A 19,252-nucleotide genomic window follows, 5' to 3' on the forward strand; every position below is an offset into this window, starting at 1 on the left:
TTCAACAGCCTCCCAGATGATCAGAGACGGGCAAACAACCATATAACATTCACAGCCGTCCTCAAAACAGTCTGTGCTAGCACCTCCCTGAAATTGGGAAGCAGTTAGGACAAACACACTGCTTACGCTTATAAGAGCAAATTAACTTTGCTGGGGGCGCAATACAAATCAAACATTCTTAGCTGGATATTTTTTTCATAACAAAATCCTTGAGCAAAGCTGGGAATACCTCAGCAGAAAACAGCAAGTTTACTTGCCCAGCAGAAGGGTTGCGCTATGTTAGCACAAAAACACTGGAATTCTAAAGAAACATTTTAATATGAAGAGAAGTTACAATTATGACAAAAAAAGTAAACAAAATTCCAGAGTTAGCGTTTGCCATGCGATTCAATCAATTGTAAACCTCACATTTGCCACATAAGGTAGTTATGCAGCCGTAACCATCAATTATGCATGGCTTGTGGACTCAACACGACAGGTCTAGTAACATCATAGCATTTGTTCAAAGAAGATGTAAGTAAACAAAACCAACTAGCTCATTTATGTTCCACTTTGTAGACTGCAGACAACTTACTCACTGTGAATAAGTGACGCAGCATTACTTTTGAAACCCTTTCATTATTTTAAAAATGCAAAAAGTGCAGCCAGAAGGTATTTAAACACTGTAAAGAAAGATTAAGAGGGCAATGTTCAATGGAAATGACAACAACAGCACAACACTTAGAACGTTGAAGGATATGCCAGAGAGAACAGATGTGTCTTAAGGGACTTTAGAAAGGCCACGAGAGACTGGAGACGACGGCTAGAAGGGGATACGGAATTCCAGGCGCGGGTCAAGAAAGCTTGGAGAATACCGATTATGCCTGAAACAAGAAAGCGTGAGCCTGAAAATATATTGACTACGGGTAGATCTTGAACCTATGTATATAGGTAACTTAGTAGCCAAATTGACAACCCACAGTCTTACCAATAATGCAACAGATCTTGAAAAGTATGTAAAAGTGAATATGTAACCAATGCAAAGAAATTAACATTGAGGAGATGTGTTCACATTTCCTGTGAAAACCCCAGGGGGCTTTTCCCACCCATTTCTCCCAAGCTGAGTGGAAAGCTCAGGGAAGAATGCCAAAAGAGGAGAACGCCATTAGGCGAGACAGGGTGGTCCCCCTCCTCTATTCTAATTGTCCTTGCCCGATGTCCCCTCAGCTTTTGTTGGATGCTGTCGTTCTACCTCAACCTCATCCCAACCCAACCAGGTTCTTCTCTGAAATGTAGAACCATCCCTACCAGACCTCTCGACAATAATTTACCTGACTTCTACCCCATTGAAATTAACATCCACTGGAAGGAAGTGAGGACGATCAAGGCAAGGGAGAAAAACACAAAAGCCCTCTATTTCACAATATACCATCCCTTGACTCTCTGATGCAACTACTTTTATGCCTACTCAGGAATACTATACACCCACCATCTCAGTCATTGTTCTCCCTGTCCCTCCGACTATTTTCCGAACTCCCAGTCTGCTTTTATGAAACACTACAGTTCTCATAATCCCCCCATTCATTCCACGACCCAGATACAAAACCCTTAGACAAAGCTAAAATAAATAACTCTGGCTTTTTCCTGCGAGCCTGTCCTGCTAATGAGATCCGACAGAGTAAGGCACCCCACCTTGACAACATGCACCACACCTTGACAACATACACCCGACTTCCATTTCTCTTCCCTATAGGGATAAAAGGCAGAGCATGAAAGCACACTGAAAGCAAGTCGAGCCAGACTAGAAGAAAAAAAAACAGAACCATATGCAGAGCGGCAGGAAAACTGAACCTGTGGATCTGAAGCGACCCTGGAAGCAGAGCAGACTTTGAAAGGGAAACCTCTTTGCTAATGCACAAGGTTAAGGCAGCACCTCTTTCAGGTGAAACAACGAAGTTGGAAGGAGGCGAGCTGTGACGATAGCCTTGACTTCAACGCAACTCTTGATAAACTTTATCAAACACTACCGATGAGGGAACTGAGAAACCGGTTTGCGTTAACGAGTGAAAGAAAAAAATAGTGTGAAAGGCTCTCTGGGTTTCGTGAAGCCACAAGTGAGGAATGCAGAGGATGGATGTGTAATGAGAAGCCGTGAGAGAAGCCTGAAACATTGCGGTTGTAATAGCAGAGTGGTCTGGTAATTGGGAATTACTTTATCGAAAGGCTCCACACCCAAAGTCAAATTGGTCAAATTCGAAGTAAGATCATTGAAAACAACTACAAATCCCAGAAGGCCTTAGAAGGGGCCATTGAAAGTAAGAGAAAGTCAAAGTGGTCATACGAAGGTGTAAGCAAAGTCCTCGTACAATAGATCGATAGTCTAACAAGTAACAAATCCATTGAGCAACTGGGAAGTAATATCTTTTAAAGGCAAATGTGAACCTGACGGATGGATGCCAAAAGAAAACTAAGGGGAATTAATCTTGCATTGTGATAAAGCTGATAGGCAAGTGTGAACCCGACGGAGGGATTCCAAGAGAAAAGCTAAGGGAAATGAACCCCCCCCATTGTGCTACAACTAATGAAAATATTATGCTGACAGTGAGAGACATTGATCCGAAAGGCCGTACCATGTGGAAAGAGACTGTTTTCTGGTGCCTAGAGAATCAAGTGTGCTCCAAGCCTTACCTGTGTTCCGCCTTGTCCCTGATGTAATGTGGGCAAGGGAACACTCCAGTTCAGCAGTCCTTAACTACCAGAACCCTTTGGATATTTCATTTGATTATACACCATTTTGTTATACACATCATTTTCCCACCCACTTTTGTGATTTAGAAGTAGGTTTATTAGTATAGGCCATCACGACTAGACTGCGCTTTTTTTTAAAAAATGTTGATGGTTGTAGCTTTCTCCCATCGTTGGAAGGTAGGTTAGATAGGCGTTTTTCCAACCCCATGCAAAGTTCAATAAACACCCTTGAACTATGTGTTACTGTGTCTGTCTTACTTGTGATACCTCGCCTTCCTTGCATTCCGTATGCCTGACAGTAAAATGGGTTGTAGAATATAAAACAGACTTTGAATGACAAAGAAGTCAGAGGCAGATCCAGAAAAATGACATAACCACCGTCCAGGCAAGAAAAGTGCCTTGATCGAGTTATGAAAACCTGAGGGCAGTAAAATGTTTTGATTTTTCAGCGAGAGAACTGAAAAAAAACCATGAGTGGATAAAACAAGAAATTCATAATTTAAAATTGAGATTAGAGTCCAGAATAAAATTAACATTTTACCGCAGGCATAGGGTATTGTATTTTGTTATTTATATAGCACTCTTTCCCCACTTGTGTGGCCTCAATGCGCTTTTTCCTTGGTTGAACGCCCTTGTGACCGTAGTCTATGTGGTTAGAGATTCTAGGGGATTAGCTTAGATGCGTGTGTGCATGTCTGCCATCCTAAGACTTGGGTGGCTGGCAAGGCTTGACTAAGCAGCCCAATCGAGGTCAGACACGTGTGTGGGTGCTCTTGAGGTTGGAGATAGATTGCTATTGTTGAGAGAGTCTATGTGAGGCCAGCTTTACTGGGTGGTGGTCGCTGTATGCTAGTGGCAGGTAATGTGTTGTGGTAAATTAGGTGTTTCAGTCTGGACAGTTATGTGTGAAACTAGGCCGGATGTGTTTAGCCGTAGATGTGGTCTATCGTGCATGGATGTTTGGCCATGCCTGCGGCCTGTGTCCACGCTAGCGGTGTGAGCAATACGTACCGTAGTCTGCGAGAATTCCTTTTTTGTCCGGATCTATAATTTTGCGTCCTGTAGCAATGGTCCTGGGTTACCTACTGTAGCTGCTATCGGTGTATGATAGGCAGACTAAATAAAGCTAACTATGCAATTTGTGTACACGACCGAAAACAGCCAGAAATGAGAGTACTAGACAGTGGGAGAGGCCTACACCTAACAGTGCAGTTTGAGTACAAGGCTAAACACAGCTAGATTTGAGAGTCCTTCATAGTGGGAGAGAGGGAGGCAGAGGAATGTAGTCACAGTATTGTACATGTATAGGTAAGTATGCTAAGTGGCTGGGTTTCCAGGGTAGAGTAATTGCTCTCCCCCACCCACCAGCCACTCCTACCGTACTAGTGCTAGTCGTTGCTGGTTGACGGCTGGCAACTGGCTTCCCCTGCAGGCACCTGCCGACACCCTCTAGAGCCGCCACTGTTGGAACCGCCCTTTGCCTTGGTGCCCTTAGCCGCAGGGGCTGCCCAGGCCTGGTGTGTAATGAGTCCTGACCTTACCAATCAGGGACCGTGGGCGGGTTGGGAGGCGGGAGGAGGGCGGGAAGGGGAGAAGGAAGAAAAGGGGACTGCAAAAGCCATATACCGGGGGAGGAAACAACCTGTGGCCACAACATTTGAAAAACCAGGCCCAGTAGGGTTGCTAGGCTAATTCACTCACCTGCATTTGTTCAATGTTAAAATGAGCTTGCAGGTAGTCGCTGGTTGCTGGTATGTGGGATTCCAAAAGAGGATAGAAAAGATGCCCACTACTGGAAATGTGACTGGGTAGAAAAAAAATAGAAGATACTTAAAGAAAATCTGTTTTAGGAGGATTTAGTTTAAAGGAAAAGGAAGGCTTTAAAACCTAAATCGCACCACAGCATTCCTACAAGGGGACGACGCCTTCCGATAACTGTATTGAATCCGATGGAGTCATCACTGTTTTCCCGGGGGTGGCCTCCTCCCATGTGGCCAGGTAACGGTAGCAGCTACTTGATCCTGACCCTGGGGGCAGCTTTGTGAGGGAGGATCACATGGGAGGAAACAACTTCTGGGGAAATACCATGGCTTCATCGGATGAGACATGGTATCCCCATTTTCTCTTGCAGGATGATTCTCCCATTTGTAACACTCTAAAGACCTATTGTGATTCTTCCCCTACACCCTCGAAGGAGAGTGCTAAATCTATGATTACATTTTACAGACCAACTTTCAAACACTGACTTGCCCTTAAAACCTATTAAAAATATTCCTCCAATGTGAATGTGCAAGCCAGATAAAAAGGACTACTATTCCCAAAAACACCTTAACACTGATGACTTGCCTTCAAAACCTATTGCAATCATGCCTCCAATGTTTTCATGCAAGCTAGCTGAAAAAGGCTACTGGTCCGAGAACCACCTTAACCACTGCGGCAAGGAAGAGGAGTGGAGTAATGCAGAGCAGGAGAAGCCGCAAGCACAGGCAACGCTCTAGTTACTGGGAACACGCACCTGTGCCCGGGACATTTTGAACTTGGCCGCCTAAAACCAAGGCAGACTACTAGTGGGCGCAGACTGCTCCCGTCTATGCGACCGGCGGAGTAAGACGGACGGTGGAGTCAACTGGCTCAGGTGCTGAGAAGAGGAAAGCTGCACGATGAAGACTTTACATGGCTGCAACATCAAAAGCCAGTGTTCCTTGGTGTTCGCCTGGTAGAAGAAAGCAGCGAGGGACAGCAAGCAGAGAAGCCCAGCTGGAACCACGGGAAGCAGTGCTGCGGAAAGCAGAGCTGCGCAAGGGAGAAATCACCTAAAGACTGTCGGCATGCAGCGAGAAAGACCAGGAACGGCACAAAGAGCCGGTGAGGCCACGGTGGACAAAGGGAACACCGGGGCATATTGCCCAGTATGCTGCATGCAAGTAATTCAACAAAATAGAACAGAGAAAGCGGTTTTCTGAAAGTGAGAAAGTGCATCTTCTAAATAAGGGAACCTTTGAAGTTTACCCATATGTTTAAAATGTACATATCAGAAACAAGTCAGTATATAACGGACAAACTGAACTAGCCAATAAGGACAAGGTGGTGAATTACCAAGAGTGGAAGTATGAACAAAATACTAATGAGGCAATATGCTTTGACAACATGAATTAGCAAGAAGGGCTAATGCAGTGAATTGGCAGGAATGGAAGTGCAGACAAAAGCACATGAATGAGAAGCCCCGGCATTAGAGTATACCAGGCAGTTACAAGTGTGTGAACAAGAGAAACCCTGGCAGGAGAGTACACCAGGTATCCTGACAACTTAAAGGCCAAAGAAAATTGTATGATTTTTGGTAATGATCAAAAGGAAAGACGAGAACTGTTGTGTATACAAAAATGTGAAGAAGAATGCGGGGGAAGGGAGACAACCTCTGGAGTAAGCAGCAATATCCTTGAGAGGCTACTTAGTTCCTTATTGCTTTGCCCATTTGAACATTTCTAAAACACTGAAGGCAAAAGACTTTTTCCACTATAAAATTAATTTCCTTAGAATGTGAGGGTCAGAATAGTCCTTTGTACACAGGACGGTTTTGTTTGGGACATTCTGACACCAACAGATTCTTAGTTTTGAGTTTAGGTATCGAAACACATCTAGTGCAAGGACAAAGAGGCATTTCCCACTCCCTTTTATTGATCAAAAAAGTCTTTTGGCAAAACCATGTCCAATATGTGTCTGAGTTTCATTCCTGACTCCTGACGTAGCCAACTAGATACCTGGGTTAAATCAACTTCCTGCAAACTCCCAATTCATGGACAGCCTTTACATCTATGACCCACTTTGCCAAAATGAGTGCATGGTATTTATTTAGCATCAGACAGATTTTGTATAATGGCTTTTAGGAAAGTACATTTTAGTAGATTGGCAGTTTCATTGAAAATCACCCTCTTGTTCTTTGCTGTATCACAAACTTAAAGTGGCGTAGCAGGTTTACAAACTGGCAGCACATCTGGGGTGTAGCAAGAAAATATGAACTTGCACATCCCATGACGAGTTAATATGAAAGCGGCTTATCAGCAGCTCTTGATATACTTTGGTCTACGTTCAGAGAGACAGCCATTGGAAGTCAGTCACTTTAAAAAGATGCAGATCCTCCTAAGGTTCAGGCTAGATCTCTTACCATTAGGGCGAGTTGAGGCCAGGTGGGTGTGCTTCAAAGAACCTCCGAGATACTATAAATGCAAATCATCATCAATAGAAACAGTTGAATATTTTTTTTCATTTATAAAGTGCACCAAACCCGTAAGTATATTGAACCCTGAAAGAATTTTTTTGTCAAACTTTTGCAGCATATGGGATTTTCTCATACAGACTAGCTTTTTTAGATTTTCAGCTCCTAGAAAATTCCTGGTGCTTCATGCCATGAAAGAGTGCCTGTTCATTGCCATACATATTGAAGATAACATCTAAAAGAACCAGTTTATATCTTCATCACTCGGAAGCGACTCATATTCCTCGAACACCAAACATACCCACTTTGATGAAATTCTCTTAGGAGTTTGGCTCAAGCATATTTGTAACCACATTTTCAATGTCTATTAACTTTTTATTATCTTTCTGGTCACGTGATAGTTATTAGATAAACGTGAGTTTCTAGACATGAAATTAAATTGCAGCACATTTTTGTGCACAATCTAAGATATTATATACTATCCTATTTTAATCTGTTATCAAATTTTAACTGTTCTTTCCCAGTTCATTTAATAATCTGCTTTTCTTGTTTAGTTTTCATTTGTTTACCATTTAATGCGATATTACCCAAAACACCTATCAGGTTCAGATATCTTCTATTAAGCATCCCAATTTCGTTTCTTTATTTTATCACTAGGTGCTGTTTTGAGAATCTTTAATTATTTGAATAAATATGAAGCAAACGACTGGCAGTTAATCCGTTGGATATTAATCTTTGGAATGTCAGATTATGACCTCACTTAAAATGGCCTAAAAGACATAAAAAGTTTGTTCCTTAATGAAAGTTCCATGTAGCTTAAAGTCGCTGTGAAGATTACTATGGAAAATTATGCATACCGTAAGCCCAACATGATCCACAGGTAACATCACAACGGTCAGATTAAATGACGACAAAGTCAATGGTGCACATTAGAATACAGTAAAACAAGATTTCACCAAAGTACTTTAGAAGAGTTACAAAGCGAACCATCTTACCAAAACTGACTGTGGAATAGGAGAGTGGAAGAGCCCCTTGCGCGCTGATTCGACCAAATGTACCTTTAGGAGAAAAACAAAATACCAAGTTTATAGTAAACTAATGGATATTTGTTTTTTGTCAAACTTGCGTTCGATGAAGAGGTTACCACGGGATGATATTTGATCAGCTTGTTCTGCATTACATCAGCATGAGAAACACCACTGTTATAAGTTTATGTCGTAAACAATGTAGACATTTTAATGGGCCTCAAGAGAGCGGTAGACATGACAGAACATCTCAAACTAGATTGGCAGTACAAGAAATTGGAGGCCAACAAGCATCTTATCTCAAAATTGTGAGATTACTTTCTTTTATTGTGAAAATGAGTATCCACGATTGCAATTATGGCAACTCATGCCATGCCACTCGCATAAAAAAAAAATCATTCTAATGTAGGTTCTCAAGTACACATGGTATGACACTCAAAAGCTCAGACCCTTGCGTTTAAAGTGACATCTCACTGCTAATGTATCTGCTGTCAGTCTTTGGGTGCTATGTTACTGTTGAGATGGATTTCTAAAATCTGGTCTGATGGACAGATTTTAGATGGCCACCCTAGTTCTAGTGAACAGGGGAATTCTGAGAGATTAGCCAAACCCAATCAAGGTAAGCATGGAGAGTGGTCAAGGCTTACCACAATGAGACCACACAGTGAAGCACACAATAATTCAATTTAGACATGGAAGTACAAAAATACTGCATTATAGGCCGAAACGCGCATTACAAAAATAAGCAGGTAGTAATATCACACAATGCTAAATTATCAAACAAACACAATCACCTTAAGGATTTTTTTTTTTTTACAAACTTTATTTTTATTTTCTTCTCAAGAGCTCCAGTAGTGAACATACATATGAGAAACAGTGTACATCACAATCATTCACTCCCATCCCTTTGGTTCTCAATACAATCTTGTAATGTTTCATGAGTTAACAGATATAACAGTTCAACTCCTTTCCCCCACTTCCCAACCCCCAAACCCCTTTTCCAATTTACTCTAATTGCTGTTGGTTGAGCAGGAGCACCACAACTTAACACATTTGGGTTCAATGCAAGAAGTCCACCGTTCCAGGGCCTGCTTTTTTTACACAATGGAGACCTTACAAAGAAGCCTGGGCTTAAAAAACATTTGTTCTCTGTCCCCCATGAATTAAAGGAGAGGCATCCACACAGTCAGGTATTTCGAGTAAGAACCGTATGCCAGCGCCGATACCTTTTCCATCGCCATTACCACCCCATAGTCTCACCCACCACCTGGCCACCACCGGTCCCGGTTTAGTTTTCCACGAATGCGCTAAATTAATTCTGGCCGCACTTAACATGCGAGTAATAAGAGTATCTCTATTGCCTGTGCTCGCGTAGCATCCCTACACTGCCTCCCCCAGCAACACCACCGCCGGGTCAAAGGGTAGTTGCACCTCCACCGCTTCTTTGATATGACTCAAGATTTCCTTCCAATACGTTTCTGCCACTGGGCAGGCCCACCACATATGGATCAGATCCCCCAGCTGCCCACAGCCCCTCAAGCACGATGAGGGATAGCTCGGTTTGATGGTGTGCATTTGTTGTGGTGTCATGTACCACCTCAAACAGATTTTATATGCTGCCTCTTTGATGGAAACGCATTTGGAACTTTTTGTGGCCCAGCACCATACTTGGCTCAATTTTTACCCCAGTATTGGCTTCCCCACATCCACCTCCCATTTCTGCAAGTGTGGCAAGGTTTCCTCCGGGTCCGCCCCACACAACAGTCGATATAGTCTTGACACTCCCTTCTCTGGAGCCCCTTCTTTTACAGTGAGTTCTAATCCGCTTGGGTGCCCCGATGCGCCCTCCCTTACAGTCATGTTTGTCATCCAATGTCTAACTTGTGTGTAGCGGAAGCGCTCGCTTTTGGGAATTTGGAATTTCTCTCTACACTCTTGGAATGTCACAGGTGACCCTTCAGTGTAAAAGTCCCCTAGCCTCAAAGTTAGCCCCCCGCCACACCTTGTCCAGAAATTGGGTTTCATGCCAGGTGTGAAATTTGGATTAAAGGCAACCAGTGTGAGTGGACCCTAGCCTATTTTTATCCGTTTGCCCCGTAACACTTTGTCCCAGTACCATAATGGGGCTTTTATCGTTTCCAGCAATACTCCTCCGCTTCCCCTATGCTGCGTCGCTAGGAATCCCAGACACTCTAGAGGGACGGTAATTGCTTCTCTTTCCAGGGTCGCACATCTGTTTTTGTTTTCCCGGAGGACCCATTGCGGCATTTGTGCCACTTGTGCAGCCTCAAGGTATCTGCCGAATTCGGGTACCCCTAGCCCGCCCCCCACAACCCCAATTGCTTGTGGACAGTACATGACCTTCCTGGGAACCCTGGGCCTTTTCCCTTTCTAAATGAAGGCCATAACCTCTTTCTGTAAGTTATTAATTACTGGGCCTGGGATTCATACAGAGAGAGCTCCCACCACATATAGGAACGTGGGAAGGAGGTACATCTTGACCGCTGCACTGCGCACGAATCAAGATAGCTCTTGCGTGTCCCATCTTTTAAGGTCCTCCATCAGTCTCTTCAACAGTCCTGGAATATTTGCCCCATAGAGTTTCCCATATGTAGATGCTAGGTGTATTCCCAGGTACTTAAAGGACCTTTGTTCCCATTTAAGTGGGAAGCGCCTCCCCACTCTAACATTTGTCCTGGTTTTTTGGTGACGTTAAGTGCCTTGCATTTGGGGTAGTTAATACAAAATCCGGAGACTTTGGCAAATCTATCGAATAGTCTTATAGCCATGGGGAGCGAGCAAGCTGTGACAGCTAGACGTCATCCGCGTAGAGGGCTATTTTTGGGAGACCCTCCACCCCTTGGATCCCTTGCTCATCTCGCGCCATCTGTGCCAGCGGCTCCATGGCCATGGCGAAGATCAGTGGCGACAATGGGCATTGTGCCCTTGCGGATCGGGATACTTTCAGTGAGTTGGCCATTAATCATCAAACACGTGGTAGTTCTCCAGAATCATGCGGGTAAAGATCGGCCCACACCCACATTTTTCGAGGGTCAGTTGTAAAAATTCCCAATCTAGACTGCTGAAGGCCCTGGAAGCATCCAGTGCCAACACTGAACTGTTGCCCTGTCCTCCTTCCCCATTCAATGGTGTTTATGGCCCTGCAGATGTTGTCGTATGTGTGGCGCCCACTCACAAAGCCTGCCTAGTCCGGGTGGACAATTTATGGGAGAATGCTCGCAAGCCTTTGGGCTAGAAATGTGGAGTACACTTTTGCGTCCCCATTCAATAAAGAGAAAGGGGGATAGCTCGCACAGTCCGTTGGATCTTTGTCAGGTTTTTACAGGAGGACCATTGTGGCTGGGCCCATGTCCCCAGAAGTCTGCCCTGTCTCTCTTATATGGTTGAAGAGTTTCGTTACGGGACCTACCAGGATGGTCTTGAATGTCTTGTAATAAGCATTGCATAATCCATTCGGGCCCGGGATTTGTGACCCTTCAAAGCGGTTATGATCTCCCCTACCTCCTCTTCCGATATCCGCGCTCCCAACATCTGCCTGTCCGCTTCTGTAATTCGTGGTAGTACCACTTGTCCCAGGAACTCAACCGGTGCCTCCCTCTCTAGATTATCCCCCATCAGGTTGTCTGTGTAAAATGTATGCATGATTTCGGCAATCTCCTTCTCCCCCATCCTCAGTCCCTCCTCCCCCCGATGTTTGAGCTGAGTGATGTGATTGCGGGTTTTCTGTTTCCTTAGTTTAGCCAATAGGAAACGGTTGGCTTTGTCCCGTTTTATATAATACGTTTGTTTGGTACGTAGGAGTAGTTGCACAGATTCATTTGCAAGATGCGTCTCTAGGGCAGCCCTAGCCTTTTTCAGTTCCCGCCAGGTCCTCAGACCCTTTGTCTCTATAGTGTACCTCAGCGGACGCCAGTACTGTTTCCAGTTCCTGCCGCACCCCTTCCTTCCTTTTCAGCAAGATTGCCATGCGGGCGATGAACTCCCCTGTACCACTGCTTTACTAGCATCCCAATTCGTCCCCCAATCAACCCCCAGTGAGGTGTTTTCTTTAAAATAATTCCTTTGGACCAACTATATCTGTCCTAAGGGCCTGATCTTTTAGGAGAATTTCATTCAGGAGCCATGGCCTTCGGACCCGTGGGGGCGGGGCCATCGGCTCCATCTTCAAGGAGACCGGTGCATGATCCAACAGACATCGTACCCCTATGTCCAACCCCGTGATCTGTGCAACCAAGGTATCCGAAACTAACACCATATCAATCCGCGAGAAGCCCTTTTGTAAGGCTTAGTAGTGAGTGTAAGCTTTGTCCAGGGGGCGGAAAAACAAGCAGGTTTCGATTAAGTGCAATTACCTGAGAAATCTGGCTAGGGCTTGCCTGTGTATGTTGTCGGTGGGGGTGGCAAGGAGGTTTTTATCCATGGCCGTATCCATTACGCGGTTGAAATCACCTCCTATGAGGATCTTCCCCACCCCCCATTTTGCAGTTTTGGGCAAAAGCCCTAGTAGGAACCGGTCTTGTTTTTCACTGGGAGCGTAAATCGCCACTAGTGTAACCAGTTGGCCCATCAGTATACCTCCCAGCACCAGGTATCGGCCTTCCGGGTCCCTTTTGATCTATCGCTTTTCGAAGCGTACACCCTTGGTATGCCCACTCCCTTCTTTTTAGCTCCACTTGAGGCGAAATATTGTAAGGGGAAGGCTCTGTGCTGTAACCTGTGTTCGTCTGCAGGGAGCAGGTGTGTTTCTTGCAAACACACCACTGAGACCTGAAGTTCGGAGAGCCTTCTCATAATTGATTTTCTTTTTATTGGGGAGTTCAGCCCCTGGACATTAAGTGTTACGAATGTCAGATTGTCATTGTTAAGCCCTGTTTGTGGGCTTTTTGCTCCGCTATTGAGCCCATCAGTCCCCATGATTAGTCCGCCCCTGGTGCACTGGTAAGCAACTGTAAAATCCTGTATTTTTGTCCCCACCAACCCCCCCAACTTAGAACAACCCCACAACCTTCAATAATAACATCCACTATGGCGAACCCAAGGTGAATCACTGGGTTTGTACCGCCCTGGGAATTTGGGATCCGAGTCCTCTCCACCCCCCCACTTTCACCTTGTATGAGATTCTTGCCCTTCTGTTCCTTATCCTGGCCACCCCCACCCTCAAAGAGCTGCTCCAATGTGGCCTCCGGCCCCTACTTTCCCACGGGACAGCCACTTACTCCCCAACCCTAGTAGTCCCAGCAAGCAGATCGTCACCAGGTCCTTCTTCATGTCTCTACTACACCGGTGGGGTCTGCTGGTTTGGTCTCCTTGTTGCGACCTCTCGGACGGGGCCGAGACGGTTTCCATTGCTCCCTTTAGAGTCTATCGAAGGTCTGCTGGTTTGGTCTCCTTGTTGCGACCTCTCGGACGGGGCCGAGACGGTTTCCATTGCTCCCTTTAGAGTCTATCGAATTCCAACCTATTGCCAAGTGGGGTTTGTATCCTGCCATTAGATCCGGCTGCCCCATCCTCCTTCATGAGGTCACCCATGTCCCCCTCCTTTGAAATTGTGTAGCGTTGCCCCTTCCACTCAAACCGTCAGGAACTCCCATCTGTAATACACTTTCCTTGTTCTCAGCCAGTCTGTGGCTACCCTCAGACCTTTCCGCTTCATGACTGTGGCTTGGGCCAAATTTTGATAAAGCAGGAGTGGTGATGAGCGAAAGCATATGGGTTCTCTTTTCCGGGCAGCCTGCATGATATCTTCCTTCAGCTGGAACAGGTGTACCCGAGTCAGCACATCTGGGGTTAAGTTTCTGTTAAATTGGTACGTAGCGTAGACTCTATGCGTCCGGTCCAAAACAATGTCCCTTTCATCCTCCGGGCCCAACATTTGCTTGAACAGGTGCACCACACTTAGTTGCAGGTCGGCGTCCGCCACTGACTGCGGAATGCCCCGAACTCTGATATTGTTTCGCCTGGACCTATTTTCGGCATCCACTTGTTTGTTTTGGACCTGGTCCATTTGTTGCTCTAACTCCTGTATCCTGCTTGCCATTTCATCCTGTTCCTGCCTTTGTTCTGCTACTGTTGTCTCCACCTCCTCGACTCTCCTCTCCACAGACAGGACGCCTTTATTGAGGTCCACAATGGACTTCGCTATATCGGAAGCGCTGTCTTTGATGTCTTTTTTGGACTCTTGTAACATTGCCAGCAAGTCAGATTTCCGAATAGATGGGTCATCTGATGCTCGTGAGTCCCCCAGGGGAGGGGAAAGAACCTGCACAATCACCCGTTTATTGCCTTTGGAGGCTTCTGCGGTTTGCATCAAGGCCTTAATATCTCTGGACGTTGTACCCTTCTGCTTCGCCGCCTGATTAGCCATCCATGACCGTGCTCAAGAGTCCAAGGGGCCCCCGTCCAATGTTCTAACAGCTTGGCCGCACCTTTGTTATGACCGGTGGATCTTAAGGTTGCCTTGCCCCAGGTCCGCTGCACCCACAGCTTTATGCAGGTCTATTACCGACTCCAACAGGTGGAGCACCCCTTCATTGGCCCATTGTGCGTTTGTTCACCGTAGCGCTGCTTTGTTGAGCACTTGTGTCCCTAGATCTGTCGCCCCCTTGCCAGGTTGTATTCACTGCTCAGCTATATCCCTGTGACAGGGATGGAGTTAGTTAGGCTGCCTCCTCTAGGCCGCTGTACATGCCCTCCTTTTTCTTCTGTCCCATACAGCTCTTTCAGGGACTCGGGGTGTGTATCAGGGGCATACTGTGATGCTTCTTCTTTGACTCAGTCCTTTAGGGCTATGTAGAGACAACCAAGCACAAACTACGTTGCCTCACAGGGCTATTTCCATAATGAGCGCGCTGCAGCTCATTGCACGCACCTTACTGTCCCCCTTGTGTGTTGCCACCACGTTCATAATACCGCTGTACGCAGCTTCACCGTTTTGTCCATGGCGTGAGAAGCACCACTGGCCGCCGGCATTATGGTCTCTCTCTCTCTCTCTCGCCCAATGTGTCATGCACGGCACACCAGCAGGAGCACTGCTACAGCTCCGGAGTCCCCTCCAGCCTCTCCTTACTTCTGTTGGGCGATGTTGTATGGATTTATACCCCCTCAGCGCTCCGCACTTTCACATCAGAGTCTTCTGTCGAGCTGCCCGCTCGAGCTTGGGGAGGCTCAGCACGCGGTCCTCGTTGCTGCCCTGCTGACTGAGCAGCGGGCACCCCACAGGCAGATGATGGTGGACTGGTTGCTGCTTGAATTTGTTTTTATTCCCCCCCCCCCATGCCGCCGGGACAGTGCGTAAGCTTCCCAGCACACTCCATCGGGTGCCGGTTCCACTGCTTCTCACGTCCTGGCAGCCATCTTGTCGGGGGTCCGCTACCCTCAGGGTTTTCGGCTCACAACTTGCTCTGGAGAGACTCCCGGAGCCTCAGACCTGCACCGACGACTCCTGGGGAAATCCGATGCCCATTGCCTTTCTCGTCCGGGCTGTCTGTCGCTTTTACCAGGGGATATGGACCCCGAGGCGGGGAAGAGACTCGGAGCCTACCGAGGAGACATCCGCAAGGGTCCTCGGCTCGCCACGCTACCCAACCTTTAGGATTTTAGGATTGCATACTGTAACTTAGACAACTAATAGAAGGTAAGTAGTGATGGAGTAGAATGAAACCAGTTCACAAGAATGATACCCTAACTTTATAAGTCCAATCCCTATGATGTGTTGGGCCTTTTGCCCAAAAGTCACAAATCATCTTCTTAGGAGAAGGGACAGATGTAGGAAGAGTTTTGTGGCGGTGAAAATGTTCCATAAGATATTCAACAAGTTACAGGTATGTAAAATATGATTCCTATCTTTCAGATACAAGCATTTAGATCCGATGATCAAAAAGTGATAGAATGGAATAACCAAAGTTTATTTTAAGGTTTATTCTAAGGAGAATAGATGGAGGTGAATGTGTCGCATTTACCTCAGACTCTGATTTTCCCAGGTCACTAGGTATGTCGACTGGGGTTGGACGCTGGAGGTAGGTTTTCCCGCCTTTGGATCCAGAGGATGACCTGGAGCTGCGGGTGCAAGGATTCTTCTGGCCGGTCCCAGAAGAAGAGTGCAACCCTTTGCAAAGAACAAACGCAGAAGGCAATGATGCATACCTCTTCTCCAGAAGGGGAAAGTAGAGTTCCAGTGATGGCTACCACACACATGCCACAGCAGTTCAAGAAGACCTTCCAGAGCAGGATCCCTTGATGCTGGGAAGTTGAAACTTGGCAACAAGATTATTTGTGGCACGAATAGGCGACCTCCAAAGATCTGGGGACAAGCATGGAAGGGCAACGATTCTACTGAGTTAGCCCACTGCAGAGGTGGTCAGTCCACTGGGTGATAAAGGACACTTCCGAAAACTCAGAATCTTCGAATACATCGAGACTGGTTGGTCCCACAGGTCCAAGAGAGGAAGAACCGCTCAGGGCCTTTGCAGATCAGGTTTCTAGCATGGCTCTTCGGGAGTCGTCCACACATCTTCAGTCGGCTGCTCTTCTACACAGGAAACTTGGCTCCAACGCTGATCTGAAGAAATGGCTGCAGGAGTCCTCTTCGTAAAGAAATACAACCAAAATTATGGTCGGACCACTGTGCCCTACACTTTACAATTTCTAGTAAAGATTTAGTAAAGAGTAAAGGCAGAGAAATGCCTGTAATATGGAAACGTGCAGTCACTGACTTGGATAAAATTCCAGGCAGAGAAGTACAGGAGAAATTGAATGCTATTGATAACTCACTGACATGTGATGAATTTTTTTAATAAAGGTATGGACATATTAGAAGAAATATGTAACAAGTATGCACCCCTGAAACAAAAAAAACCCCCCAAGAAATCCAAATCCTGGTTTAATCCCGAACTTGTTTCGCTTCTGAAGCAACTGCGCAAAGCTAATGATAACTGGAGATATAGCAAGAATAATAATGATGCGGTTAGGGATAAGGCAGTTCTAAAAACATATAAAACTGCCCTACGGGACTACTTACACAATGAGATCACGCAAGCTGGAAATCAGTCTAAGGCCATATTTGATGTGGTCAAAAAACTTAGTAAACCAGCATGTATGGACTCAACCATAACAGCATCTCAGGAACAGGCTGATAAATTTAATGCCTTTTTTAAAGATAAAATAGTCACCATATTAAAAAATATTGAAACTGGAAGGGATCCTAAACTAGAGAGAAAACTGAAGGAAGAAGATGAACATGAGAAGGAAAAACAAAGGGAAACAGTCTTTCAGTTCCAGAAAGTGGAGAATAAGGCAATTTTTACCCTGTTAGGGCAACTGAAACCCACTAATGATTCTTCGTGTAGAATGCCAGCATATGCTGCTAAACGGTTAGCGAAGGAATTAACACTGTTTATTGGGACTTTTGTGAATAAGTCACTCCAAGATTCGCAGGTACCCGTAGCTTTAAAAAAAGCATTAATTAAACCTTTGTTAAAAAAAAAACACCCTAGACCCAGAAGTGATGAAGAATTATCGACCAGTGGCTAACCTAACGTGGCCAACGAAAATTCTGGAAAAAGTGGTGTGCACTCAGTTCCAGGCTTTTGTGGATAAAGAGAATCTACTGGATGACCTTCAATCAGGTTTCCGCCCGAATCATAGTACAGAGTCGGCCCTTCTAGCCGTACATGATGATTTAATGGAGGCAGCCGATAAGGGGGGGATCCACAGTGTTATTAATGTTGGATCTCTCCGTGGCCTTCGATACTGTAAATCACCAGGTAATGGCAGAGCGGATCGAGCAGGTGGGGAAAGCCTCTGAAAAAGTTGTGAAGTGGTTTGAGTCATTTCTCAAAGACAGAACCCAAAGGGTCATACTTGATGGCTTCATCTCACAAATGGTGGAACTTGAATGCGGGGTTCCACGGGGTTCCTCTCTGTCCCCACTCATTTTTAATCTCTATTTTCGCCCTGTTTTTAGGATATTTAGGAAAAATTGTTTGCTATTTCATTCATATGCGGATGATATGCAACTGTATATTGAGCTACAAAATAGTGAAGAGGACTTTGAGAGAATCAATCAATGTATGAAGGAACTTAACGAATGAATGAACAACAACTATTTACAATTAAATGCAGCACAAACGGAAATTATACTGTTCAGTCCAAAGAACAAAAAAAAACTATCGGAAATTCAAAGTCCTCCCCCTATGATCCTAGGGGAACAATTGCAATATGCAAAAAAGTAAAAAACCTAGGCTGCTGGTGGCAGGAAAATTTGAATAGTGAGACGCAAGTAGGGGCCAAAGTTCATTTTGCACTTCGATCACTACGGAAAATACTCCCCTACATTCCGATGGAAGATAGAGCAGTTGTGGTGGGGGCAATGACTAACCCCCACCTAGAATACTGCAATAGCCTGCTAGCAGGAATTCCTCAGAAGCAAATGATGAGACTTCAAAGAGCACAAAATGCAGCAGTAAGAGCAATTGGAAACCTGAAGAAAAGAGACCATGTGTCATCAATGCGGAGATCACTCCACTGGTTGATGGTGGAAGACAGGATCAAATTCAAGATGGCATGCCTAGTGTTCAAATGCATTAAAGGGCTTGCCCCCGCATATTTAGCAGCACAGCTGTGGTGATTACATGTCGGAGGACCCAATCCCCTCGAAAGTAGCTTTGGAGCCTATGGCCCTAAAGTTTGGAATCAACTTCCACTTGAAATCAGAAAGTGTGATGGCCAGGACCTTTTTAGAAAGAAACTGGAAACATTCTTATTTAGATAAATGTAAACAGTTAACTAAGTCAGATCTCTAGTTACCCCCTTTTTTTCTTCTCTTATGAAATCCTCGACCTTCTAGTTACCATCTGCGCCCGAATATGGTTGATTCTGTCTGGTGCGCGTAATAAATCACTCAATCAAAATCAAAAATCAAAATTCCTAAATACTAGCTAGAAGAAAGTCCAAGCTCACCAATGGTAAGGATCTGCACCATTCAAACAACCAGTAGTGGTCCAATCAGGGACCAATGTGGGTTTCACTAATGCTACACACCCATACTCTCTGGTATCACAGATGTGGAGTGGAACCAGACAGTTCCACCCACTTCCTGGGCCACACAGACCACACACAAAGGAATCGCTAGCCTGCAAAAGCAGCAGCTTTCCTGGTCAAATGCATGACCTTATGTGGGATTTCCTGACCGGAGAAGGCAGGAAGAAGGCCAAACAACAATATGGGAAACGAATAAGCAAAAAGATCTTGTGGCACTAACCACGTTTAG

General features: G+C 45.4%; 1 protein-coding gene across 1 annotated transcript in view; it reads right to left on the minus strand.

Moving 5' to 3' along the window:
* Positions 1 to 19,252, minus strand: part of LOC138525759 (uncharacterized) — an 815,930-nt gene that overhangs the window by 300,606 nt on the left and 496,072 nt on the right. The window contains exon 11 of the mRNA XM_069635930.1: positions 7,936 to 7,998. Coding sequence (XP_069492031.1) covers positions 7,936 to 7,998 — 63 coding nt within the window. The remainder of the gene's footprint in view (positions 1 to 7,935; positions 7,999 to 19,252) is intronic.

This window comes from Ambystoma mexicanum, chromosome 7p, assembly GCF_040938575.1.
Source record: "Ambystoma mexicanum isolate Mex_15411 chromosome 7p, UKY_AmexF1_1, whole genome shotgun sequence".
In the NCBI taxonomy this organism is placed as follows: domain Eukaryota; kingdom Metazoa; phylum Chordata; class Amphibia; order Caudata; family Ambystomatidae; genus Ambystoma; species Ambystoma mexicanum.